The sequence below is a fragment of the Benincasa hispida genome, chromosome 7, assembly GCF_027475165.1.
Source record: "Benincasa hispida cultivar pf3 chromosome 7, pf3_genome.v1.1, whole genome shotgun sequence".
Taxonomy (NCBI): domain Eukaryota; kingdom Viridiplantae; phylum Streptophyta; class Magnoliopsida; order Cucurbitales; family Cucurbitaceae; genus Benincasa; species Benincasa hispida.
This window is the reverse complement of record NC_143484.1, coordinates 31,330,340-31,358,107: the sequence shown is the minus strand read 5'-3', so window position 1 is coordinate 31,358,107 and position 27,768 is coordinate 31,330,340. Positions and strand designations below refer to the sequence as shown.

At 32.1% G+C, this 27,768-nt stretch overlaps 1 protein-coding gene across 1 annotated transcript; it reads left to right on the top strand.

Annotated features, from left to right (window-relative positions):
* Positions 1-16,340: 16,340 nt before the first annotated feature.
* LOC120081772 (2-oxoglutarate (2OG) and Fe(II)-dependent oxygenase superfamily protein) lies at positions 16,341-27,139 on the top strand. Its single transcript, XM_039036932.2, has 2 exons — positions 16,341-17,271; positions 26,610-27,139. Exons 1-2 carry the CDS (start codon positions 16,423-16,425, stop codon positions 26,943-26,945), a joined length of 1,185 nt encoding a protein of 394 aa, XP_038892860.1. The 5' UTR covers positions 16,341-16,422; the 3' UTR covers positions 26,946-27,139.
* The last annotated feature ends 629 nt before the right edge of the window (positions 27,140-27,768 follow it).

Genomic DNA, 27,768 nt, shown 5'->3' with positions numbered 1-27,768 from the left:
AGATCTTTGTGGTCCAATGAATGTTAAGGCTTGAGGAGGATCTGAATATTTTATTTGTTTTATTGATGTTTATTCAAGATATGACTATGTTTACCTAATGCATCATAAGTTTGAAACTATTGAAAAGTTCAATGAAGTTGAGAACCTTTTAGGTAAAAGGATTAAAACACTTCGATCAGATCGAGATGGTGAGCATATGGATTTACAATTCCAGAATTATTTAATAGAGTATGGAATTCAATCACAACTCACAACACCTAGTACACCACAATAGAATGATGTAGCAGAAAGGAGAAGTCGAACCCTGTTAGATATGGTTTGTTCAATGATGAGTTACACACAATTACCTCAATCCTTTTGAGGGTATGCAGTACAAGCTATCGTATATATTCTGAACATGGTTCCCTCAAAAAGTGTTTCAGAAACACTGTATGAGTTGTGGAGAGAATGTAAAGGTAGTTTACATCACTTTAGAATTTGGGGATGCCCGACACATGTGTTGGTGCAAAACCCTAAGAACTTGGAATGACGTTCAAAATTATGCCTATTTATAGGATACCCTAAAGAAACAAAAGGTATTTGTATCGACAAATGCTATATTCTTAGAGGAAGATCACATTAGAGATCATCAACCTCGCAGTAAACTAGTATTAGATGAAATGTCCAAAGAATCTACAGATAAATCAACAAAGGTTGTTGATCAAGCTGGTCCTTAAACGAAAGTTGTTGGTCTATCACATCCTTATCATGACTTGAGAATGCCTTGACGTAGTGGAAGGGTTGTTCAACAGCCTGGCAGCTATGTGGGTTTAATAGAAACTCAAGTCATCATACCTGATGATGCTTTAGAGGATCCATTAACCTTTAAACATGCAATGGAAGATGTAGATAGAAACCAACGGATAAAAGCCACAGACCTAGAAATGGAGTCAATGTATTTCAAGTCTATCTGGGAACTTGTAGATCAACCAGATTGGGTAAAACCAAGTGGTTGTAAATGGATATACAAGATAAAGCAAGACCAAACTGGTATGGTGCAAACCTACAAAATCAAACTCGTGGCAAAAGGTTTTACCCAAAGAGAGGGGGTAGATTATGAAGAAACCTTCTCTCCTGTTGCCATGATTAAATCTATTAGAATACTTTTATCCATTATTGTTTTCTATGATTATGAAATATGGAAAATGGATATCAAGACAACCTTTTGTAATGGTCATCTTGACGTAAGTATTTATATGTCTTAACGAGAAGGGTTTATTACACAGGGTCATGAGCAAAAAGTTTGAAAGCTTAATAGATCCATTTATGGAAACAATAATCTTGATCCTAGAATATAATATTTGACACTGTGATCAAATTTTATGGCTTTGAATAGAATATTGACGAACCTTATGTTTACAAGAAAATAGTCAACAAGACTATAGCTTTCCTGGTATATTATGTTGATGATATCATGCTCATTGGGAATGAGACAGGATTCCTTCCTGATGTAAAGAAATAGCTAGCATCACAATTTCAAACGAAAGATTTAGGAGATGCACAATATGTTCTTGGAATCCAAATTGTTCAGAATCGCAAGAACAAAACGTTAGCGTTATCTCAAGCATCTTATATTGAGAAAATGTTGTCCAGATATAATATGCAAGATTCCAAAAAGGGTATGCTACTTTTAGACACGAAATTCATTTGTCTAAAGAACAGTGTCCTAAGACACCTCAAGAAGTTGAGGAAATGAAAATAATTCCTTATGCATTGGAAGTCAAAAGCTTGAAGTATGCTATGTTGTGTATACGTCCTGATATATGCTTTGCAGTCAGAACAGTCAGCAGGTTTCAATCCAACTCTAGACAGAGCCATTGGACTTCTATTAAGAATATTTTCAAGTATCTTCGAAGAAGGAGGGACTATATGCTCATGTATGGTTCTAAGGATTTGATCCTTATAAGATACGCTGATTCTGATTTTTAGACTGATGTAGAGTCTTGAGAATCTACTTCAGGATCAGTATTCACTCTAAATAGAGGACTTATAGTGTGGAGGAGCATCAAACAGAGTTGTATTACTGACTTCACTCTGGAAGCTAAATATGTAGCTACATGTGAAACAACAAAAGTAGTATGGCTCAGAAAATTACTGACTGATTTGGAAGTGGTTCCAAATATGCATCTGCGAATCACCCTGTATTGTGATAATAGTGGAGCAATTGCCAACTCAAAGGAACCTAGAAGCCATAAACGCAGAAAACACATCGAGCAAAAGTACCATCTCATTACGGAGATAGTACATCGAGGAGACGTGATAGTCACGAAAATAACCTTTAAAGATAATCTTGTTAATCCATTTACGAAGGCACTCACGGCTAAAGTGTTCGAGGGTCACGTGGTAGGACTAGGACTGTCACACCCCCTCCCGAGCTCTCCTCTCTAACCCGAAAAGGCGTGTGAGACTACAAATATTAGGGACTTCTACTATCTAGGATTTTTTTTTTTCAAATCATAACTGAGCTATTTTAGCTAGAAGTGTTTTATACAATACATTATCGTTTATCAATTATAACTTCACACTGCTACCATGTGTCTGAACCCTCCTAATACAGCTGTCGAAATGGGATGATTTTCGCAATCACTCCGTCGACTAGTTCTAAGCAAAATCCACCGCCCTCTTTCTGATACCTAGGGGGAAATTTAGAAAAAAAAAATTTGAAAAACGTGAGCGAGAGTGCTCAGTGAGTGGTAAGTTCGAACTAAAATATTATTTACTTTCAAAACATTTTTGGGAAAGCAATATCATACCATATACGACCATCAAATATATACATTCAATCTAATAAATGAGTTGAAGTTGGCATGATCACATAATCCTCCAATTACGTACCAAATCACGAAGTATGTTAATAATATCTGGGGTACAATTTCCAATTTCCAGTCAAACCAATAGGAACAAACATCCAAACCAAGAAACATATTTTCAGATCATGCCAAATTTACCAAACTGGTACCAATATATAATACATCCAAACATTCAAAAGTATAAACCATTCACCTTGTTTTGCTGGAACCTTTCTCTCTTACCAAGTTCCCTGGTTTCCCCTGAATCCTAATTTCCAGATTCATTTTTGAAGCTTATATTACTCATTATTCTAGACCTTATTTTGAGACACTTCTATCTACAAATATGTTTAGAAATTTATTTACTTACCTTAAAATTTGAGCTTCAAATTCCAACTCAAGAGCTCAGAATCTCAAGATTTCTCTACCTTGCTCGACTGTCCCCAATTCTATGAACACCTTATTCTCCAATTTTGACAACCCTTAACTTAGAATTTTCTTATAGCAGCCCTCATACAGAAAATACACTCAATTTATGAGATTTTGGCTCAACAATCACCTTATTTGCATGAGTAGTTTGGGAGAACTTCTCGTTTGAACTTGGTATTACAGTCTGCCCTCAAGGCCCGGACAGCACCTGCACCTTCTGTCTTTTTTATCAACACATGGTTCTTGCTATCAACGTATGCTCTTCATGATCAATGCAAGGCCTGTTGGAAAGGTACCAGCACACAACAGAAGCAACAAGGACCAATAAGCACTCCAATTCATTAATTTTGGCAAAAAAAAAAAAAAAAAAACATGCTCAAACAAAGTTTAATGGGTTTCAAGACATACCTTTGAAGAACCGTTGAAATCTTGATTTCTAGCAGCAAAATCCTCCAAATCTTTGTACAGACCACCACAAGATCTTCCCTACTATTCTCTTCGTGCTCTAGATTGAGTTGTGAGACTCAAAATAAGCTGGAATCAATGGGAACTTGGAGAATGCTCACTACAACAACCCAAATGAAGAACATCTTCTTCTACTCGAATTTTTCAGAAAAATTCATTTAGTTGCCCAAAACTTCACTCCAATCTCTTCAATATATTGCAGACTATCATGCAAAGAGATTTGCTGCATGGGAAGCAACTCATGATTGGAGTAAATGAAGGTTGAAGAAGTGGATTCTTTGTGAGCAACTTGAAGATGAAGATGAAAAAACACATTTTTCCTTTTTGTGTAATTTTCTATTTCCAAAATCTAAAATTGATTTTAAAATCATATTTTTTTTCTAAAATCAAAATTTATTAATTTTACAAATTAATTTCATAAATTAATTTTCTAATAAAATTAATAAATAATTATTTAAACAAGTTAAATAATTAATTTAATATCCAATATTAAATTAATTTTTACACAAATTCATCTTCATATATTTAAATTATATTTAAATATATATTCTCCAATTCTGTTTGATTCTAATTTGAACGTTTCAAATTAACTTCTCACGCTACTCTAGAGCTAATCCATTTTCGAGCTAGTAGGGGGACCTCATGACCTACAGATCATGGGCTCCAATGATCCGAGATTAATCGGCTAAACTCATTAGATCGATCTAACCCGCATTCGTTAACTAATGGGTCACTCCACTAAAGCCCATAGTTGAACTCCCTTCACTATAGATATATTATATCCACTCGATATAACCATGATTAGTAAGTCAACCCTTCACAGGTTGTTTGTAATAACGGCTGGGTCAAATCTCTGTTTTACTCCCGAAATTACCTCTTGTTCCTTAAGTCCCCACTGATCCCCTAATGAACAAATGTTTTATGATCCAATCAACAAAACCAAGTCCCTCTCGGGCCAATGAGAGGGCGGGGCCCCTTGTTCAAGATCCAGAATTAGCACTTAAGGGAACAACCTCTTTACTATCCCTAAAGTATGTAAGAGTGAATTTTGTCTTACACCCTATGTCCCCAGCTATCTATCCAGTCTTACCCCTGAAATTGAAGGTTTATTAAGTCGATGCTGTTGAGCCAACCCTCACCTATGCAAATCTAAGGATAATTCCAAATAAATAGGAGTTCATAATTAGCTCAGGATTAAGGTCAAGTTACCTAGGTCATCGCTTTGAAGTAGTTAGTCTTAAACAGTAAACAGCGTTATAAAGTAAGAGTGACTCATTTCGTGGTCCGATCTTGTACAAACCCTTTTGCACAAAGACACCCCCACTTCTCATATCCAACATGAACGAATTAAGATCACTTCGTTTGTAGCACTTTATAACTCCTTGTAACAACTATAGAGTAGGCCGTATCCTGTAGTGTTACTAGAATAAGATACCTAACCTTATTCATATACTATAGATCATTTTGACTATTTACTCAAACCTGATCCACCTTTATGTCTCCACATAAAGTTCAAGTACTCATCCAATAGTCTAGGGACTTTCAGGTTTATTGGATTTCTATCTTGCAATAGATCTATTCAATAAAATTATTGAATTTTCAGAATAAGTTATATTGTTTACAAACCACGAGTTTTAGGACATTAAACTCAATAAGGCCTTCTCTAAATTTGCCTTCAAAAACTCTTTCTAACGTATTTTTAAAGGGAATTTGTGTTATGAGCTGAAGTGAAGCCTTGGGATGCTATTTATAGGCCTTTAAGAGACCATCCTCATCATCCCTTAAGGCTCTCAATGCATGGCACCTCTTTCTTCTAAACTTTTGAAGTGTCTTCTCCTTACTTTGCCACCACCTTCTACTTTGAGGTGTCTTCTCTGTCTTTGTCCTATACATGTATAGGTCCACCTCCTACATGGTTTATCTAAGATTTCACTTGGTTGAGCCACGTAGCTTATCTTGCTATCATTTTGTTCCTTAACATCCAAGAATGCTCTATCTCAACGAACATTTCCTTTCTTGGATGCATAGCAATAGCATCCATCAACGCATAGCACACCATCGACGCATGGAAAAGCTTATCCACGTATAGCATGGCTCCCATCCATGCCTAGCAAGGCTTGGCCAACACATTTAACCTCAAACAACCTTGGCTCTTTGACAAGCTTTTCAACGCATAGTTCAATGGACGCACTCTACTTTCAACGCTTAGCCTCATGGTTGGCGCATAGTTCTTTAACCAACGCATAATCCAACGCTTACTTTATGTGTGGCAACGTTTGCAGAAGCTCCTTTTCTTAGGCCTCTTGCTACACGCATCAACCTAGTCTCATCGCATAACTTTCTAGCTTTATCGCATAGCTCCAGCCTCATCGCCTTTTCTTTGGCATCACATAGCCCATCAGTTGCATGCTTCAACGCACGCCCAGCGCCCATGCGTTCAACGCCTTATGCTCATCCTTGTGCGCAACCGAGTGCTTCTTCGATCATGCATGGCCTATACTCGATGCACGATGGCCCTTACTCAATGTACGATGGCCCTTACTCGATGCCAAAGGGTTTGTATAAGACCGGACCACAAAATGAATAGTCTCTTTATATAACGTCGTTGATAGTAGAGACTTACATTTCACCAAGATGACTAGAGGTGACATGACCTGAATTCTTAATGAGTTATGAACTCCTACTTATGAAGGTGGTCCTTTGATTTGTATAGGTGAGAGTGGCCAGATAGTTGACTCAATAAGCCTACCATTTTGAGGATTCGTCTGATTGGGGAGTTGGGAACATAGCTACATAAGACAGAATTCACTTCTTCCTTAATGTTGGGATAAGTAGATAAATTGCTCCCTTAAGGGACTGATTCTGAGGCTTGAACAATGTGGCGCTACACTCTCTCTTGGCTCGAGAGGGTTTGTTCATAGTTGGACTATGACTTATTGTTCATTAGAGGGATCAGTAGGAATTAGATGTAACTATAGGGGCAAAACGGTAATTTTGGCCCAGCTGTATTTACGAGCAATTTATGAAGGGTCATCGCACTGTTGACTTATTATATTCAATGGACACAAAATATATCTATAGTACGAAGAGTGCAGTTGTCGATCTTTAGTAGAGTGATCGGTAGTTAATGGATGTTGGATAATTTAACTAATTATCCGAGTACCATTGGAGCTTCAATCTACAGGTCCATAAGGTCCCCTTTGTAGCTCAATAGAGATTATTGAGAATTAATTTTGGATTAATTTGAATTTTTTAAATTAGTTGAGAGAATTAATTATATATGATATAATTAATTTAAATTAATTATATGTGATATAATTAATGTAATGTATTTGATATACTATAATATAAAGATTATTTTGAGAGGAATTAAGTATTGAAATATGATTCAAATATTAATTATATGGATGGGAATCATATAATTATATTTAGTATAAATGTCATTTATATTAAATACTATTCATTATTGAGAGAAATAAAAACTATACGTTATATCGTATTTGATACAATATAAAAACTTTGGGTTATGTTTTATATTTTATATAACATATAGTTTAATATATATTATATGATAAGATAGTTATCATATATATATATATATATATATATATATATTAAAATTAATTTTAGGAGGGGGTTGTAACTCCCTTCCCTCTTTCTCTCTTTGGTGGAAGACGTGTACTATGGGGAGTTGAAAAAGATTGGCGTCACACAGAATGGTCTCAGTAGTTTTTTTCCAAGAACTCAAAGAAAGAATTATTCCTCTCTTAAAAAAAATTCTCTCCATTTTCCCAAAAGAATTCAGAGCCCACACCTTTTGAAATTCTCATCCCCTACAGAGAATACAGAAGGTTCAACTTATGGTGGTATCCACGTTGAGATCAGTTTTCTGTATGTTTTGATCATGATTGTTCATGACCATTTGGAGAGGAGGAATTTCGTGAAGAAGTTGCTCTTCAAGGGTAAGTCAATTTCTAACTCTAATTCCTAATTCTTTTTTAAGCATGCTGTAAATTCTAGATTGATGTATAATTAATGTTCTATAAATTTTGATTATGTAAAATAATTAAAATTGGGAACGATCCTGCTTTCGCTACGGACCTCACGGTTCCAATATTCATGATATCCCCGAAGCCTTCAACCAGATAGTCTTGAATGAGATGAATATTGAACCTGATTCAAGTTTTGAGAGAGAAAATACTAGATCTGACAATTTGATGGTGGGGATAGTATTTAACTCAAAACTGGATTTATAAAATGCAGTGTACAATTAAGCGCCATCAAAATTTCGAGGTCATTGAGTCAAAAAAGGATATTTAGGTTGTTAGGTGTAAGAGATACGACAATTGTTGCACGTGGAGACTTCGTGCCTACTACCAGAAAAAACATGGTAAATTCAAAATCACACAATACAATGGCCCGCATTCTTGTTTCTATGCAAGATTGAGTCAAAATCACAATCAATTAGACCTCAAGTTGATTGCAGCTGAGATAAGTAATATCATAAAAAAAGATCCATCTATCAATGTTAAGAGAATATAGGACATGATATTGAAAAATATGGCTATTTTATTAGTTATTGGAAAGTATGGGATGAGAGAAGGAAAGCAATTACAAAGGTATCTGGTGATTGGAGGGAATCGTACAATTTGTTGCCTACATGGATGAATATATTAGACAAGACGAATTCCGGTACAATTATCAATAGGAGGCTAAATGAGGTGGAGGGTGATGATAGGTTCAACATATTTAATAGTGTTTTTTGGTCATTTGGACTTGTTATAGAGGGGTTTAAGCATTGCATACCCTTACTTCAGATCGATGGAACGCATCTGTATGGAAAGTACAAAGGGAAATTGTTGGCAGCTACCTCAGTTGATGCAAATTCACACGTTTAGCCACTTTCATATGTTATTGTACCAAAGGAAAGCATTGATTTGTGGGGTTGGTTTTTGGAAAATATGTGGGAGCATGTGGTACATAGAAGGTCTGGAATGTGTCTAATCTCTGATAGACACAAAGGCATTATATCTGCCCTGTAAAATCCTAATAATGGTTGACAAGATGCACATCACAAATTTTGTTTACGCAAGCAATTTCAACAACAGATATAAGAACAGTATGCTGAAGAGCTTGGTATATCGTGTAGGACTAGAATATCAATTTCAAAAGTTTAACGAATGCATGATGTAACTTCAAATGCCAAACCCCAATTGCTTAAGATTTTTTGCTTCTTTGGATATTAAACAGTGGACTCAGTCACATGATGGTGGTCATCGTTATGGATGGCTAACCACAAATTTGGCACAATGCATGAATGTTGTTATGAAAGGAGCTAGGAAGCTGCCCATAACTACATTAACACAATTATTATTCTATCGATCTGTCGCATATTTTTTTGTTCGTCGTGTAGAAATAGAAGTTACTCTTGAATCTGGAGAGATTTTTACAAGGTAAATTCATCTCATATTGAACTACTCATCTTATATCTAACTATTGTTAATGTTTAATAATTAGTTGTTTTTAATGTCATAGGTATGCAATTAAGAAATTACGTCATTGGGAAAGACGTGCAAATACTCATAAAGTTAACATATTCGACCATAGGACAAGATTGTGTGATATTACCTCTACAATTAACCTATTAACACTAAAAGGTGGATCCACACATCGAGTAAAGTTGAGTCAGCGAACATGCATATGTAATAAGTGACAAAGTTACAGAATCCCATGTTCCCATGCCAGTGTAACATATAAAACTGTTGGTGTGGGTTATTTGTACTTCATAGAAGATTATTACAAGATTTTCACCTATTTGTCCTGTTATTCACCTTAAGCCTATTCCTGATAGACAATGTTGGTCTAATCCTAACTTTCCCACTATTTATTCAGACAAGACAAAGGTAAGGAATGTTGGTAGACCATGTACTTCCCGAATACAAAATGAGATGAATTGGAGAGAGACAGTGGTTCCCTTACGTACTTTTTGCAGACAAGAAGGACAAAATCAATGAAATTATCCTAATTGAGGTCGTAACGCGACATAGTTAACATATATTATTAGTGTTAATTGTAACCTCATGTATCCTATGTTGGTTGTAATCTCTTTCTAATTGTTCATTTTCATTGTAATCTCTTTCTAATTGTTCATTTTCATTGTAGTCTCTAACTACTTATTAGTGTTAATTGAAATTTGATGCTCATGTTAATGTTATTTATAATCTCTTACATTGTGTCAATGTTAATTATAATCTTCTTGTTTAAATGACACTAGATGGACGATATATTAGCAGGGGATACATAACAAAAGCAGGAGTATCATATCACTTTTTTGTATGAATTTGTTATTTAATTAGATGACTTAATTTTATTGTTTAATTACACAATTTAATTGTTCAAGGACATTTTAATATTCTTTTTTGTAGGAAAATTTTGCAAATATCAAAATATCTAATAGAACGCATGTGATGGCTAGAACGACAACAGCGACACTGGTAATTTAACATCTATATACAGAGTGCAATATTTTGATTGTGATGTTCTCGATGGAGGACAAAGTGATACAACTAGACATCATAATGTTCTAGTTAAACCTAATGTTCAAAATGAGTATGCAACATCATCAAAGGTTTTGCGTAATCATTTGAATGAATGATTGTTAGTCATTTGAGCCATTAAATCATAGAAAAAAATGACTAATCAAACTAATATGAATTCAATAAATCCAAAATAATGAAGAAGACTTGAAATATCTTAGTGAAAAAATAAAGAAAATAATTCCAAAATGTTTGTCAATTATTCACTAAAAAAAAGTATATTCAACATAAAATTTAAAAAAAAAAAATAAGGGAAGACAAATGAAAAAGTATTCAAAGACAAATGAAAAAGTTAAAAAACTTAAATTCAATAAAATTATTTTCTTTAATCCGAGTAGAGAATAAATACGGATTGAAAATAAAATTTAAAGATAACCAATTTAAATGTCAAAGAAAAAATGAAGAAGAGAAAATTTTGATTGAATAATAAAAAAAAATAGAAAACGAAAAAAAAAAGAAAAAAAAGAGGAAAGTAATTTAAAGTGTAAAAAAAATAAAAAATAAAAAAAGAGACAAATTTTGGTTGAATAATGAAAAACGACAAATAAGGGAGAGGAAAGGAATTGAGGAAAACAAAGAAAAGGGGAAAAAAATCAATGAATGCGGGTGATTAGACCAAAATTGAATGCGGTAATTAGACCATAAAAGACACACACAAAAAAAAAAAACAAAAACCTTTTGCCTAATTTTTCAAAACTACCCCTTTTACCCAATTTATTTCTAAAAGTACCTCAATTTTCTGATTAACTCCTAACATTACACATATATGTCAAATCGAGCCTATAATTCAATTGACATTCGGGTGTGTAAGAAACTATGAAGTCGATAATTATCATTATTATTATTTTGATATTTATATAATTACTATTAGTTAATGCTTTTAGTGAATTATCCAAATAGTATTAATGATTTTTTTTTTTCTTTTCCAAAAGAATTTCATTGCACAATGTGATGCCCACAAGCAAAGGAGAAGTTGAAAAGAAGCGCCGAATTTTTTGGGAGCCAAACAAAGCTGCAACACTGCAAATTGCTTTGAAGTTAAACTTTTATCAAATTTAATTTGTCAAATGTAATAATCATAACCTTCCGATGAAAAAGAGATACAATGTAAATATATTTTCAAAATCTACTATAAAAGGATATTAGAGTAACGTTTTGATCCGTAAAAATTGGTTTTTTTTTTTTTTTTGTGCCAACAAGAGCATAATTTAACTGGCATAGTATTTATACTATCAACCTCGTGATTTGAGGTACGATTCCCCTACCCCACACTTTAATTACAATACTTTGCAAAAAAAAAAAAAAAAAGATTGATTTTATGATTTATTTAAAAGTACAAAAACTAAACTTAGACATTTGACCAATTAGATGAACTAAAAAAAAGTTTCAATGCTTGCATATTTAGGAATCAAAATTATTTGTTTAAAAAGATTATGATTATTATTGTCATTCTTCATTACGGTCTAAAAATGTAAGTTCATCTAATCCATTATTTATATTGTCATGATGAATATAATTCAATTGACATAAACTATGTTGTTGGATAATATAAGATTAAATTTACCTTTACCTACTAGCTCAAGTCTTTGGGTGAATCGATAATTTATGATGGTATCAGAACAAATTAGTTTAAGATATCTTGTGTTCAAGCCCTTGCAACGTTCATTATCTGTATGGTAAAAAAAAAACATAATTAATTTGGTTTGCCAGTGATTTTATTATTATTATTATTGAAGAAAATGGTTACTTGTTTCTTATTCTTTATTTTCTATTGGAGAAATGAAACATGTACAAAATTTATATAAAACAATAAATAAAAATATTCAAATTCGAAAAAGAAAATACTTTTAGTCATTGAGGTTTAAGTTAGGTTACATTTGGATCATTACAGGCAACATTTTAGTTATGTAGATTGAGTTTAGTATAGCACTCTTTGTCATTCCATCTAATTTTCTATTAATTATGTAACATAAATTTATGTGACATTGTTTAATTATTAAAAATATATTTTAATTTTTAAAATAATTTATATTTTTATCATTTTCTAATTTTTTTAAAAAAAATGTTTTTATTTTTATTTTTATCTCTTTTCCTCTCTTCTTTCTTCTTCCTTCTCCTTCATCTTCAATGATAAACAATTGGTGATCGTTGGAGATCATTGTTGACCGTCAACCGTGCAAATACGAAAAAAAGTTTTTCTCCTCCTACTTTCCTTTTTTTCCTCCTTCATTCCCCATAATTGAAACAAAAACAAAAACAAAACAACGGGCATTCCGAATCTATAACAAAAAACATCTCATTCAAAAAAGTTTCGCCTTTTAAAAGAATTAAAAAATCTCATGTTTCAATGAACTTCTTTATATTTATCATCCATGTTTAAAATTTTAACCCACGAAACGTGGATAATTTTCATCCATGTGAAAACCAAGAGATTGAAACATCATTCCATGCATCGATATGTCTATAAAACAGATAGTTCAACATAAATATATTAAGAATTAATTGATAGATATCTCTTCTGTATATTGTATGAATACAAATTAACATAACAAATTATCATCTATTAATTTCAATATGGATATGAATACGATTAACAGGATCTATAATTTCGTTTAAAAGTAAAAATAACTTAATTATTAATATAAATAATTTTTAAAAAATTCTTTATTTATAAAAATATCCATCAAAATCAATACTTTATGAACATCGACATCAATATTTTAACTGTTTTGGTGAAAATCCAAACACAAATGCCATCTTCGAAGAAGAGTTGAAAAGAAAAGGCATGAATAAAAAGATAAGGGTTGGGTACAGCCGTGCAGTACAAAACCTGCACCAAAAAGAAACCCACTGACTCAGATTCCTCCAACACCCTGCCCCAATAATGCCTGCACAAGTCATGGTCACTCCTATTTATTTATTTTTTTTAAACATACCCACTTATTATTATTATTTCAATTTTATTTTTAACAAGTATTTGAACTAAATGGGCGTTTGGAGCAAAAAAAAAATTGGTATTATACTATGGATTATTATAGATGAGTTTTAATTATTTGTGTTTGGGGTGTAGATTATTTTAATTTGGATTATAATAGTATATGTTTGAGGTGTAAACTATTTTAGTTTGGAAATAAAATAGTAAGCATTGTAGTAAGAATAAAAAAATGATAAATGTAAAATAGTAAATATTGTAATAAATAGTAAATATTGCAGTAAACGGGGGGTTTTGAAATAATGTTTACTGTAACTAATTGGGGTTTTGAAATAATATTTACTGTAACAAGATGTGGTTATTATAATCTTATGATAATCTCTGCCCCAAACGCGCCCTAAATGTGTTTATTGAACCCGAGAATATTTGATTTTATATCTAGCTAATAAGTATTTCGACATTTAGTTTTGTGTTTTATAGATCTTTAATCTGTTTTTGATCTTTTATAAAATTGATGAATCTATAAACACAAAATTTAAAGTTCAATGTCTTATTAAATACATGCTTTAATTTTGTGTATAATATATTCATTATTTTTTTAAAAAAATGTTGAAAATGTTAGAGATCTATTAGATATAAAATCGAAAATTTAGGCTCGTTTGGTTTTTTTTTTTAAATTAAGTCTATTTCATCAATAATTCTTATAATAATTTGCATCTTTTTTAAGTACAATGGTCGAATTATTTGCCAAATTCCAAAAATAACTTTTTGAAAGCTACTTTTTTATTATTCTCAAAATTTAGCTTAGCTTTTTAAATCATTGGTGACAAATAGATAATAGATAAAGAAATTCGGAGGTAGAAGTAGTATGCGTAGATTTAATTTTAAAAAAATAAAAAAAAAACAAAATGGTTACCAAATGGAGCATTAGGAATCCATTTTGACATTTTTGAAGTTTATGGATCTATTAGATACAAAATCGAAAATTCGTGAATCTATTACATATATTTTTTAGAAAAAATTTAGAGACTTAGTAAACGCAAACATCAATATTCAAAAACTATTTAACCAAAAGATGATTTTTTTTTTCCTTTTTTGTGTTGAGGGACATTATACAAAGTTCAAGAATATTTGGGATAATTTAGCTAATAGGAAAATATTTGGGCTCTATTTAATAATTATTTGGTTTTTAGGTTTTTAATTTTTACAATTAAGTTTATAAACATCTATTCTACTAAAAATTTATAATATATTTTATTTTAGAATTTGATTAGGAATTGAAGTGTTTCCGTAAGATAGACAAAAACCACAACAAATATATCATTTTTAGTTTTTGAAATTATGTATAAAAAAATTATAAATAAAAGTAGTGATTAAGGGAGCTTTGAGGCTTCGAGCCGCAAGTTCAATTGGTTGGAGTGGACTTGAAGATGTAAAATTGTTTAACCCACAATTTGCTACAGAAAAGACTTTGAAACCCCTCTCTAACTATAGTGACCATTATTTAGATATCATCTTTAGTTATAGTAAACCCATAGTTGACTATATCGAACAAATAGTGTATTTTTCCTCCATGGATGTTCATTATAATTTTAGTTTGGTTTTTATATGTTCAAATACATATAAATATGTGCATATGATTTTTCTGTTTTCATCTAAATATAAAATTATATTAAACCACTAAATTATAAAATAATCTTTTTCTTAAATTGAAGTATATAATAAACGTGTTAATTCTGTATATTTTATTAAATAATCAGCTTAATGAGAATATAATACAAAGGTAGATAAATAGACACTAAGAGACCCAACAAAACAAAGAAATCAAGAAATGAAAAATACATAAAAGAAAAAATATTATAAAGGAAAATACTAATTAGGAATGAACCCTAATTTACTTTAACACCCTCCCACAAACTCAAGATGATAGAGTAACAACCAACTTGAGTTTGTGAAGCGACTGAGTGAAGCTGATGATGGAAACTGAAGAAAACTCTGGAATCATATTATGACAAATCTAGGCTGGAGACAGAACCTAATAAGAGCTAAAACAAAGAGAATTTCTAGGTTGGAGACAAACCCATGAAGAACTAAACACAAAGAACTTTTGGGTTGGAAACAGAGATCCTCATAGAGAGATCTAAAATAGAATCCATGAACTACTGATTTGAAAATACAGAGAACTAAAATCCATGTAGAATTTAGTTGCACATGATTAAAGATACAGAGCACGTAAATGGATGAAATATGAAAGACATTCTATTTATATTAAGAATAAGAGCTTTTCAATCTCAACTACTTAATACAAACGTAAATGTAGATAGAAGTATGACAAAAAACAGAGAATGGGGATATCAAGTCGCTGGTCGCAATCTCTTGCTTCCTTTAGCTTGTTTGGTAACTGTTTCACTATGGTTCTAGTGATGATGGAACTCTCATGGCAGAACTTCGGCCTATCTTTCGATGGGAATCACTCTACTTAGTCATTTTCTAAAGGGCTATTTATATGTGTCAAAAAGACAGCTTCCTTCCTTCTTCTTTGCTTCTCATTTATAAATAAAATAAAATTATTGGGCAAGATCTATTGTAGTCTTCACTGTATGTGAACAAACATTTGCAAATGAATTGGAGTAAGCTTGTTGGGTGAGGTTGAAAACATAATTTGCTACCAAACCCATGAAAGGATTTAGGCATTTGTGAAAGAGAGAGGATGATGAATAGGGAGGAGAGTTGATGAAAAGAGAGGAGGGAGAAACACAAATTTTCACCAATAAAAATTATTAATTTAATAAAAGGATCTAATTGTACCATTAAGAAAGAAACGAGGGTATAATCGATCAAATTGAAAATTTAATTATTTGATTATAGAGGGAGGTTTCCTATATTTCTTAATTTCGGTATGGTTATAAAGAAATAAAACATAATGTAATCAAATTATGCAGAAAAATTAAATCGTCATAAAGGGCCGAGCTTCGTAATTGAAACAGGTTTCGTGAGTATATTACACGTGGAATTTGTAATTAAATCAACAAAATTTAATCAGATCATATAGTATACAATTTTCGTCCATTAGTAATAATCATCCATATTGACATTTTCGTCTTTATCGCCAGTTAGCCTTTTTTAATATTAAATAATTAATTTATTACAAATATTCATCAATTTCTAATGCATGTTTAAATGTGCAAATTCAATCGCTTCTCTTCCTCTTCTTCTAATGGCTTCCTCACTTGATCACAATCAGCTACCAAACATCCACGGCGGCGCCACCGCAGCTCCTCCGCCTACTCCCTCCTCACAAACCAACCACCTCTCCACCTCCGCCGCCGCCGACGCTCTCTCCAGGCTCCTCCATCGCCTACCGCCCAATCTCTCCCTCCCTACTCGCCGCTTCCCCTCCGTTAGGTCACCGCCAACGATTTCCTTCTCAGAATCTCCTAATCCTGACCTTCTCGACCGCCTTCTCTCCGCCGCCTCCGAACTCGGCTTCTTCCAACTCACCGATCATAAAATCTCTTCTCATCTCGCTCTCTCCGCCGAGTCGGAAGCCGCCGCTCTGTTCGATCTTCCGGCCGAGAAGAAGGAGTCTCTGTTTCCGAAGAACTGGCCTCTCGGATACAAAGGCGATGGAGACGAAGAATCGGACGGAATTGGTGAATCGTTCTGCTTCGATTTGAGGCCGTGTTTATCCGATTCGGCAGAAATTTCTTTACATTCGTTAAAGGAGTTCGTTCTTAAAATGGAGAGCCTCGGATTGAAGATCCTTGAGTTTTTGTTTCGTGCGATTGGCTTCGAGAATCCAATCGGTGAAGATCGTACCGGATTCCGGTCGCTTATATGGATATCGGAAGGTTGTCGGAGCACGGAACCGGCAATGGCCGATGGATTTTACCCATACATTGTTGGATTGCAGTATCAGAGCAAAAACCAGAGATGTTCGCTGTTAGGGGATTCCGGCTGGGTTGCGGCGGCGGCGGCGGCGACGGATTCTGTGATGGTCTCCATCGGCGATATTGCGCAAGTAAGTAATCAATTTCAATACGCTGTCGTTTTATTTGTATTATTTATTTATTTATTTTAGTACAGTTGATATCATTAGATAGATAATTAGATAAAGATAATTACGTTATTTAATTAATTAGTGGCTAAGCATTTTTCATAATTAATATATTTTTTTAAAATGCCATAATTAATAATTCGAAAGATATTGGATTGCACGAGTAGCGAGGCATTGATCACGTGCGTTCGTGACAAATATGCTTGTTTCACGAACCTAGACAAGCATAGCAACCTCTCTTTTCATTATTATTTATCAAAATGATTGATGCAATATTCTCAAAAGAAAAAACAAGATATTTAAAAAAAAAAAAAAAGGCAATGGAATTAAATTGGGATTCTTTTAGATTTTAAATATTGTAAATTTTAATTTTTTTTTTTTAATAAAAATACATAGCTCTGGAAATTATTTATAAACAGAAAAAAAACTTAGGTACAGTTGGGGACACCCATTTTTTGTTTCGAGGTAAACAACCACGCATTGGACCACATGCGACCTTCTTAAAACCACACATTCTCAAGAGAAACAACTGCATTTCATTTAGAAAGAAATAGCTACATGCAACCAACTCGGTTTTTAAACATGTAAGATTAGGGTTTGACACGGCTAGTGGCACCTACCCTCATTTAAGATGATCTCCAATTGAGGTTCTTTAAACCCTCACAGTCTCAACACCTGAGAGGCCTCATCAGAATGTGGAGGTTTCTTTAGTGTTAATGTGAGCTGCAGGCTTATCTTTGAACATTTTGTTGAAATGGTAGGTTTGTCATTTGGTGTAGATTTGAGAAAAATCTAACAGGTCAGGTCATAGTATACAAATACCCTGCTTTAGCACTATAAGGATCCATAAAGTTTTTGTCAATTTCAATTTCTATTGAATAAGCAAGTAATCTAATGTTTCAATTGTGATGCTTATCACAAGTTTGGTACATTCTATGTCACTGTGAGAATGGTTGGTCTGAATGTACATAACTTGAAAGAAATTCTTAGAAGCGTCGTGAAACATGAAGATGGTTTTTGAAGCTTCTAAAAGAGATGAGATTACACAAGAAAATGTGTGTTAGATTTTTTATCGACATGATAACATTAGTTTTGCCGTTAACAATCCAACTAGTGATTGGGCATAACTTAAATCTCATAATAGATTTTGCTTCCATCGTGTTGTTGGAAACTTCAGTTAAAAAGAAAATACGAGTGTTAGCAATTGTGTCAAGTGTCAATACCAAGTTCGTAAGTACAAGATTATTGAAATGGTTGAAGCAATCGATAGCACTTGTATGAACACTTTTTTTTTTTTTTTTAATGATTTTGGTATTGAGAAATGGACTTAGTCACACGATGAAAGGTTTAAATAGGGATGGATGACCACTAACCTTTCAAATGCCTTAATGGAGTCAAGAGGTTGCAAGTTGTCAGTGACTTGCACTTGCCCAACTTACCTTCTATAGATGTAAATTGTTTAGAAAGAAGAAGATAAACAAAAATACGAGAAATGCTTTCGAGCGACAAGAAAATATACTCAAAAATTCAAATAATGTTTGTAAATAATTAATTTAGTTACAAAGATTGACAGAATCTAGTAAGCATGAAGTATAAATATATGATCTTTTACTGGTATGTTTCTTGAAAACTTGACTTCATTACTTTAATGTAAAAGGAGAAAATATTCAAAGGTTAAGGTTAACTGCAAGTGAGCACTATCGTTTATGTCATAAGTGATGAGATTTTAGCATTCCATGTTTGCATTTGATGGTAGTTTGGTTATGTTTTAATATGGACTATGAAGACTTCATTAAGGAGTACTATAATTAGCCTTCAATGTATTGCATGCTACCCATCTCAATTTCAACTATACCTCATGGAAGATTATTGGATCTCTCCTCCTAAGATTCTTATCTTACATATTGACCCAATAGTGTTGAGGATATTTGAAAGGGTCAAGAGTTCTCGCTACCATAATAAGATGGACTAGAGAGAACCAAGTACTCAATAATTATGTGAGTTGCGTAATCAGTTATGTTAAAATCGAAGAATATGTTCTTCGAGGTAATGGGAGACACCTTAGCCCATGTGTGGTATATAATATTTTTATAATTCGACTTGTAATAACATTATTGAGTATTTGGTTCTTTTTAAACTTTTCACAATGAAAAGATATTCTCATTAATTGATTTACAGTAAAATATAAGGTTGGTTTAAATAGAAGATTATATGCTAACATACTTGATGAAAAAGAGAAGAGAAGAACACAACGTTTTACGTGAAAACTCTAAAACAGGGAGAAAAAACCACGATGCAATCACTATTTTTATTATCCTTTTCTATGTTTCATACAAGAACATGGTACATATATAAATAGAGATGTAGGAAACCCTAATACAGACTAAAGCAAGATGAAATTACTAAAACGCACTTAGGGTTCAAAGGTGAAGGCCTTTTTATTTTCAACACTCCTCCTCAAGTTGGGGCATAGATGTCAATAAGATCCAACTTGCTGACACAAAAATCAAAACTCTATCTGAGAAGTCCTTTTGTGAGGATGTCTGCGACCTATTGACCGGAAGGGATGTATGGAATGCAGATACTGCCACTATCCAATCTTTCTTTGATGAAGTGTCTATCGATCTCAACGTGTTTGGTTCTATCATGTTGAATCAGATTATTTGCTATACTTATTGCAGCTTTGTTGTCACAGTAGAGCTTCATCAGTTAATCACAATCCTGACACAGATCTGATAGAACTTTCTTTAACCAGATTTCTTCACATATTTCTAGACTCATAGCCTTATATTTTGCTTCAACATTGCTTCTAGCAACCACCCCTTGTTTCTTACTTTTCCAAGTGACAAGATTTTCCTACACAAAGGTATAGTACCCAGATGTTGACTTTTTGTCTACACTAGAGCTTGCCCAGTCAGCGTCAATATAAGCGTCAATACCTCGTTTGTCAGTTTTCCTTAACATCAAACCCTTACCAGGAGTAGTTTTTAAATATCTTAGGATGCGTTCAACAACCTTCATATGCTCTTCATAAGGTATGTGCATAAACTGGTTGACCACATTGACAGCGTAGGATATGTCTGGTCTAGTATGGGATAGGTGAATTAGTTTCTCTACTAAACATTGATATCTTTCTATCTTTCTTTATTAACAGGAATCCTGTTAATAGACTCGCCAAGCTTGGTATTGAATTCTACAGGGTTATTAACGGGTTTGCATCCAGTCATACTTGTCTCTTTTAGTAAGTCAAGCGTATATTTCCGTTGAGAGACGAAAATTCCCTCTTTTGATCGTACTACTTCCATCCCAAGAAAGTACCCTAATCTCCCAAGGTCTTTAATTTCAAACTCCTCAACCATTTTCTTTTTCAGTCTGTCAATCTCAATATTATCATCCCCGGATAACGCAATATCATCCACGTATACAATGAGAACGACAATCTTTCTCGACACTAACCTTTTTGTGAACAAAGTGTGATAAGAGTGTCCTTGAGTATAACCTTGAGATTTAACGAAGGTAGTGAAACTGTTGAACCACACCATTGGAGACTGTTTTAACCCGTATAATAACTTTAGCTTACCATAAAATGAAAAAAAAAAAAAAATTTCTTGAAACATTTTCTAGCAAAAAATAGTGGAAAATAAAGATTTGTTCTCTGATGATCCTCCAAATTTAGAGGAAATGAAAGTGAAATTGTTGAAAAAATGTGGTGACATTTCAGTGGCTGTTACGAGGATGGGGAAGATTTAATTTTAAAAAATTCATGACATAGTAAAAGTATAGAACAAGGAAGTAGAAGAAAAAGAAGAAGATGATAATGAAATTCATGGAGAAAAATTAGTTAGAATCAAAAGTTTTGATTTTGCATTGGTTTCTCATTTTATTTAAACATATTTCTACCAGAAATGTAATTGGTTAATTGTTGTTCATTGCCCAAAAAAGAAAGAAAGAAAAGAAAAGAAAAAATTTTTAAATTAAAAGAAAAAAATTGCAATATTTTATTCAAACGAAGATGGATAGAATTATTGAATAAAAAAGTTTCAAAATAAAAATAGTAATCATAAAAGTATATTATTGAATGAAAAAGTTTTAAAAAAATTGCATCAGATACCAGAAATATGAACTATGCATCCCAAACAAAGACATGAACTCAGACCAAATAACTCTACACCTCAAATACAAACATATGAACTTCACAGACATATATGAACTTCAGACATCCTATCTCAACTCTGTGTCCCAGACAACCCCTAAGGTTGAATGATGTAAGAAGAATAGGGGCTAATTGGAAAATTAGACAATGTTCTTGTTAATTCTTTTTTGGCCCCACTTGTAATGTAACTCTATAAATAGGGATATTCCCCTCTTGTATGAAACACAATATTCATTCTAATAAAAGATTGACAATCTTGATTTTTGGAGGATTAATCCTTGAGGCTACTTAGACTACATCAATTTGGTATTAGAGCAACTGTCTGGACAAACGTTGACTGTCGCCGATGGAAGATCGGAAAACTCTTGGTGAAGCTCCTCGACTTGTGCTCGTGGCTAGACAACCCACATCTAATTAGGGGGAACCTTGAAATTCCAAGAAAGGAAGAAGAAACCAAAAAAATTTCAAGATTTTGCAAAAATGGACTATTACCGATTAAAGAAGATGTCGAAGAAAAGATATAGCAATTGGTATGGGCAGGAAAATCAAATTTACTTAAAAAAAAAAACAATGTTAGAATTCTGATTCAAGTGATTAAGAAGAATTCCAACATACTAGTTTTGTCCATACTCGATTTTCTCAAGGAATCTATTATTATCCATATTGGAAATTTAAATCTAGTGATTCTAGTGATTCCGATTAGAGATGTTCACGGGGCAGGGTGGGGCCGGGGATGCCATTTTCCATCCCCGTACCCGTTCCTCATTTCATTCCCCATCCCCGTGAAATTTCCCACGGGGATCGGGGCGAGGATTCCGCACGGGGAATTCATAGGGATCAGGTTCCCCACGGGAACTTTTTCCCGTTACTTTTTTTTTTTGTAAAAAAATAATTAATTTAAATCACTAAATGTGAGCAAATTTTAATTAAATAATTAATCTTTATCACTAAATTGTTTATTATTGTTAGTTTTATATGACAATTTGAATTTAAAGATAAATTATTCAAATTTTGGTCTAAAAAAGTTAATTAATTTTTTTAGTAGAAAGAATAAATATAAATCAAATTATTCACATATATAATCTAAATTTAAACATTCAATTTAAACATATTCATTATGTTTCTCAATAAATAATCAAATTTGAAATTTAAATGTAATATTTATATAATAATAATAATAACATAACATTAGATAACTATACTAAATAAATATGTAAAAGCTAATCGGAGCGGGAACGAGAAACGGGGTCGGGGACGGGGAATGGGGAATGCATTCCTCGTTTAGCTCACGGGGAATTTTTTTCTCCCACTCCCTCCCCCATTCTCTACCTAATCGGGGAATTCCCCGAACTGGGCCCTACGGGGCCCCGTCCCCATGGGGAAATTGAATATCTTTAATTCCGATGATGTTTCTAAGATAGTCTGGGATGGAATAAGAAAGCAACAATATCGAAAAATGGCCCAATGATCCAATCGAACCCATTTTTCAAGAAATCGGCATAATAATTGGGAGTTAGATGAATCAAAGAATCATCAAGAATCATCAAGAATGGATATTTACAACTCGAGAAGAACGTTAAAGACTCGGAATTACTCTTTTGGTTATGAAACATAATCAAGAAAGGTTGATTCAAGAAAATCAATGGATGAGTCCTATACCCACTACAAGATTGGAATATATCCAAGAATCCAACAAAATGACTACTTTCATCCCGTAACATTGGAAGAAATAAAGAAAACAACAAAAGAATTGCAACCTTCATTAGGAAAAATGACTCAACATATTGATCAATTATCAATTCATTTGCAAGAGTTCATGAACGGATTTATTTCATATATGGAAGATAGATCACTAATATATAAAAATCAAGCGATTACAATGTTGTATTTATTTGTAAATAGAGAAGATTCTAGTGACACATGTAGAGTTCAACTTAGCTAATCACCTAGGCTCCCCTTAGATGTGGGACTCTCTCTCATACAAATTTAGTTTCTCCCTAAGTATGTGAATATTAGTGTTGAAACACTTAGACTCCTACTAAGTGCGTGAGACTCCCTCTCACTCTTAATGATGTCTTTCTTTGTGTTTGTGAAGTAGTCTATTCACATGAGAATTTAGGCTCCCCCTAAGTCTTGAGAACTTTCTTCTTAAAGAATGATACCTTAGGCTCCTCCTAAGACTAGAGAAATCCTTTTCGATCAACTAAGTCTTAGACTCTCCCTAAGACCAAACAAACCTTCGTGTATATAGTAGGAACAAATGCAGAAAATGCCACTACGAACAAAACCCAAAACCTTCTCGAAATCAGTGTAGTGTTGTAAGTATTTTGACAGGTTCATACAATGATCACACAAACAATATATACGGCAACCCTATCGAGAATTTCTTGGGGTTAAATAGCACAACGAAATGATGGAAATAATCTTCACATGATATCGAGAATTTGCCAAAAAGGAAAACATCTTGGAGAAAATATTCTGCTGAATAATTTAAACAAGGAAAGAAATATTCTGCAGAGTTAGCACCTTGAAGAACAACCTCTAAAACAAGTACCCACAAAAACAAAATCTGAGACAACTCCTAAACAACCCAAAGAGACAAAGCCAGAAAATTTGAACAAATATATTTAGCCAATATCACAATTCTAACCGAACAAATTCACCATTTTTTTTTCTTATAAGATCTTTAAATTGATTATCTACTGCAATGGTTTGAGGTTCAAGAGTCAAAATATTAATTAGGATCATCCCACTGACAAAGTGTTTCTTTTAAATCTGCTTCCAAACTTGTCTTTTTCACATTGGCATGGAAATGTACTAAATTTGAGACGTGCATCAAAATCGAAAATGGTTCATCGCTTGTTTATTAGGAACTGTATTGTTATAAACCTTATTGGTCTTTATGGTGTTAGAGCAAGTTGTCTATTATCTCTAGCTTATTTACTTTTACATTTCAACTAAGTGACAATCCTATCATTTTAAATCATTTCAATGAAATGTTCAAACACAAGCCCATTTGTTCACAATGAAATCACCCCATACGAGTGGATCATTATATTCAACTCCATTAACAACTCTATCAATCATAAGACCATTTATATAGAAAAAAAACAAAGGTCAAATACTTGTCTCCCATTGTCTATATAAAAAAATAACAATATGTAAATGAGGTGTTACACTAACTTTTTGATATATGATATTAATTAAATTAATTAAACACCAAACATTTCATAAGCTAGTATTCAAGAAAAGTACAAAAACTAATTATTTAACTTGTTATCTAACTAAAATTAATTACTTATAAAAAATCCCATAACTAATTATTCAATCATATTAATAGAATAAACTAAAATTAGTACCTAACCTTTTATAACTAAATATTTAATTAGCCCCCAAACTAGAATTAATATAATTAAATTTAGAAGTAAACCCTAAGATATAATCCATTTAATTTAAAAATCTCATATCTCTAAAAGTACCAAAAAAAAGTTTTAAGATAATTAAACTATTAAATTAAATAAAATCTAATGAAAAAAATTATTACGAGAAGTATGAACTCTGATCTAACAAAATCAAACAAATAAAATAATACTAAATAACAGACATAAAACTCAAAACCCCCCAATAGACTAAAAATACAAAATCATGTCGTAAAAAAGATGCAAGACATATATGACAATCTAACATAAAATAATAGCAGATCTAGCACAATTTAACATTATTTACAAAAATGGCACAATTTTAACTTCCATCTTTACCTACCATTGATGGATCTATAATTGATCGAGATTTATCAGTGATTGATAAAATGTCTATCATTGTTTGGATGCTCATTTGTTTATTATGTTGGTGTATCATATCACTAGAATATAAATATGGTATATAATAATCGTATTATTAGTTGATTTATTAAATGTTTATTTTCTTTTATGTTTACTATGGATATATCAATAAAATAGAAATAGAATATCAATAGGATTAAAAGGGATATATAATTGATATTTAACCATTTGTAAATGTAATTGTAATATATATATAGAGAGAGAGAAACAGTTTATCCATTTATAAACATGAAAATATTAAGTATCAATAATAGACATAAAAGTAGTCTTCCAAACATATCGAAATTGTTGCTAATAGACATAAAGATAGTCTATTGGTAATAAAAAGACATCACTAATGAACATATTAATGATTAACCGATAATGTTCATAAAAATTGTTCATCAACAATCAACATAAAAATAGTTGAGTGATAGAAATTTATGATAAACAACATTGAATGGTCTATGAGTGATAGACAAAAAAAATAATAATAAAAAAATAAAAAAATAATAATAAAAAAATTATTTGTCAGTGATAGACTATTAATATGGTCACTGGACCAGAAATTTCAAAAAATTATCTCATTTGCAAATTATTTATTTATATGACTTATTTGTGAATATAATAATTAAAATTGTGCTACCAGTTATAATTACTCGGATAATTATTTAAATAGTAAAGCTATTGAAAAATATTTTCAAATATAGCAAAATATCAAACCACGATAGATATCTATCACAAACACTGATAGATGTCTATCGCGATCTATCATGAATGACAGTGAAATTTTTTTATATTTGTAAATAAAATTAGTTTATTTTCTTTTATTTGAAAACAACTTTATAATGAACTTTGCAATATTAAGGAAAAAAAAAACCTTCCTTCTGTTTGATTATGTAATTTACAATTATTTTTGTAATTTTCTAAAATCAAAATACACATTTGTTTTGTGAGATTTAAACATAGTTTTCATCTTGCTTTTAAGTTTTAGATACTTAATATTTGAATTTAATTTCTATTTTTGGATTCTAGAAACTTAGGCTATGTTTAATAACTATTTGATTTTTAGTTTGTGATTTTTGAAAATACTATTTCCTGTTGATTTCTTTATTTTGTTATATATTTTTAAAAGTATATTAAAAATCCAAGTTTTAAAAACCTAAAAAAAGAATAAACAGTAGTTTTAAAAACTAGTTTTTATTGTTGGAGTTTGAAAGTATTCGAGCAAATTATGGTAAACATAATTTATAAAAATGAAACCAGTTGTTAATTTGAATTGAATTTCTATGGTCGCTATTTAAATTTGATACACTCAAAATTTACAGGTGTGGAGCAATGGAAAACTACCCAAGAAAGTGAGAGGGAGACCGGTGCCAACGGCGAATACCAACGGTGCCAATTCACACGCAATCTCATTATCGCTACTCATTACTCTTCCTGTTGACAGCCAAGTCTCTCCTCTTCTTCTGCCGTCAAGCGTAAATGCCGACGTGGAACAATTCAGAAGTGTCACTGCTAAAAAGAAAAAAGAAGACGACGACAACGACGAGAGGAAGGAAAAGGCAATGTTTCATTCATTTAGCTTTGAAGAGTATGCATGGAGAGTGTATCACGATCGATGTTTTCTGCTTAAAGATCCGCTCAACAGATATCGAATTTAAATCCATCAATGGATGGATTGAGTTGCAACTAATTTTTTGTTTGTTTTTTTTTTTTTTAATTTAAAGCACAACTTTGGAGTATTATGGATGAAGCAACAATGTGTTGAGAGTTATATGTAGTACAAGTCCATTGGACCTTTTAACCTTTGTATCTTGACTAATATTTAATGTTGTTTTACAACCTGAGTTTACAACCTGAGTTTACAACCTGAGTTTAGTAAAAGCACGAATTTCTGATAAAGAGCCCTATTCTAAAGCCGACTAAAACACGAACAGAAAAGGAGACAAACGACCACTTTGTCAAATACCCCTTGACGGCTTGAAGGTCTACAACAAAACCCCATTTAGAAGGATATTAAAATGGTTAGAATTTGGGGAATAGATATTAGTTTATTTAAAATAAACATAACTCTACTAGTTGACACATATCGTTGACTAAGAATTTCAATGGTTTTTCTTTAAATTATTTTAAGGATCAAAAAGTGTTTTTTGTTTAAAAATATCTTAGTAAATTAATAATAATAATTAAAAAAACACTTTAGAAAACTTGAATTAATTTATAAGTTATAAAATGTCTATTTCTTTAAAAATAGCTTTTGATAATCAATCAAGTTTTTTTTAGATATTTTTTTATTACGATTTTTGAAAGAATACTTTCAATCCACTCATTATTGAAGTTATAGTAAACACAATTTAAATTAGAAATTTGTTCCTAGATAACTATAAAAGAATGATTTTTTTAGAAGTTTTTTAACACAAGTAATTACAAAAGCGGGAAATCAAATGTTAATATTATTGTCAAAGTAAGTTTAATTCAATGAAA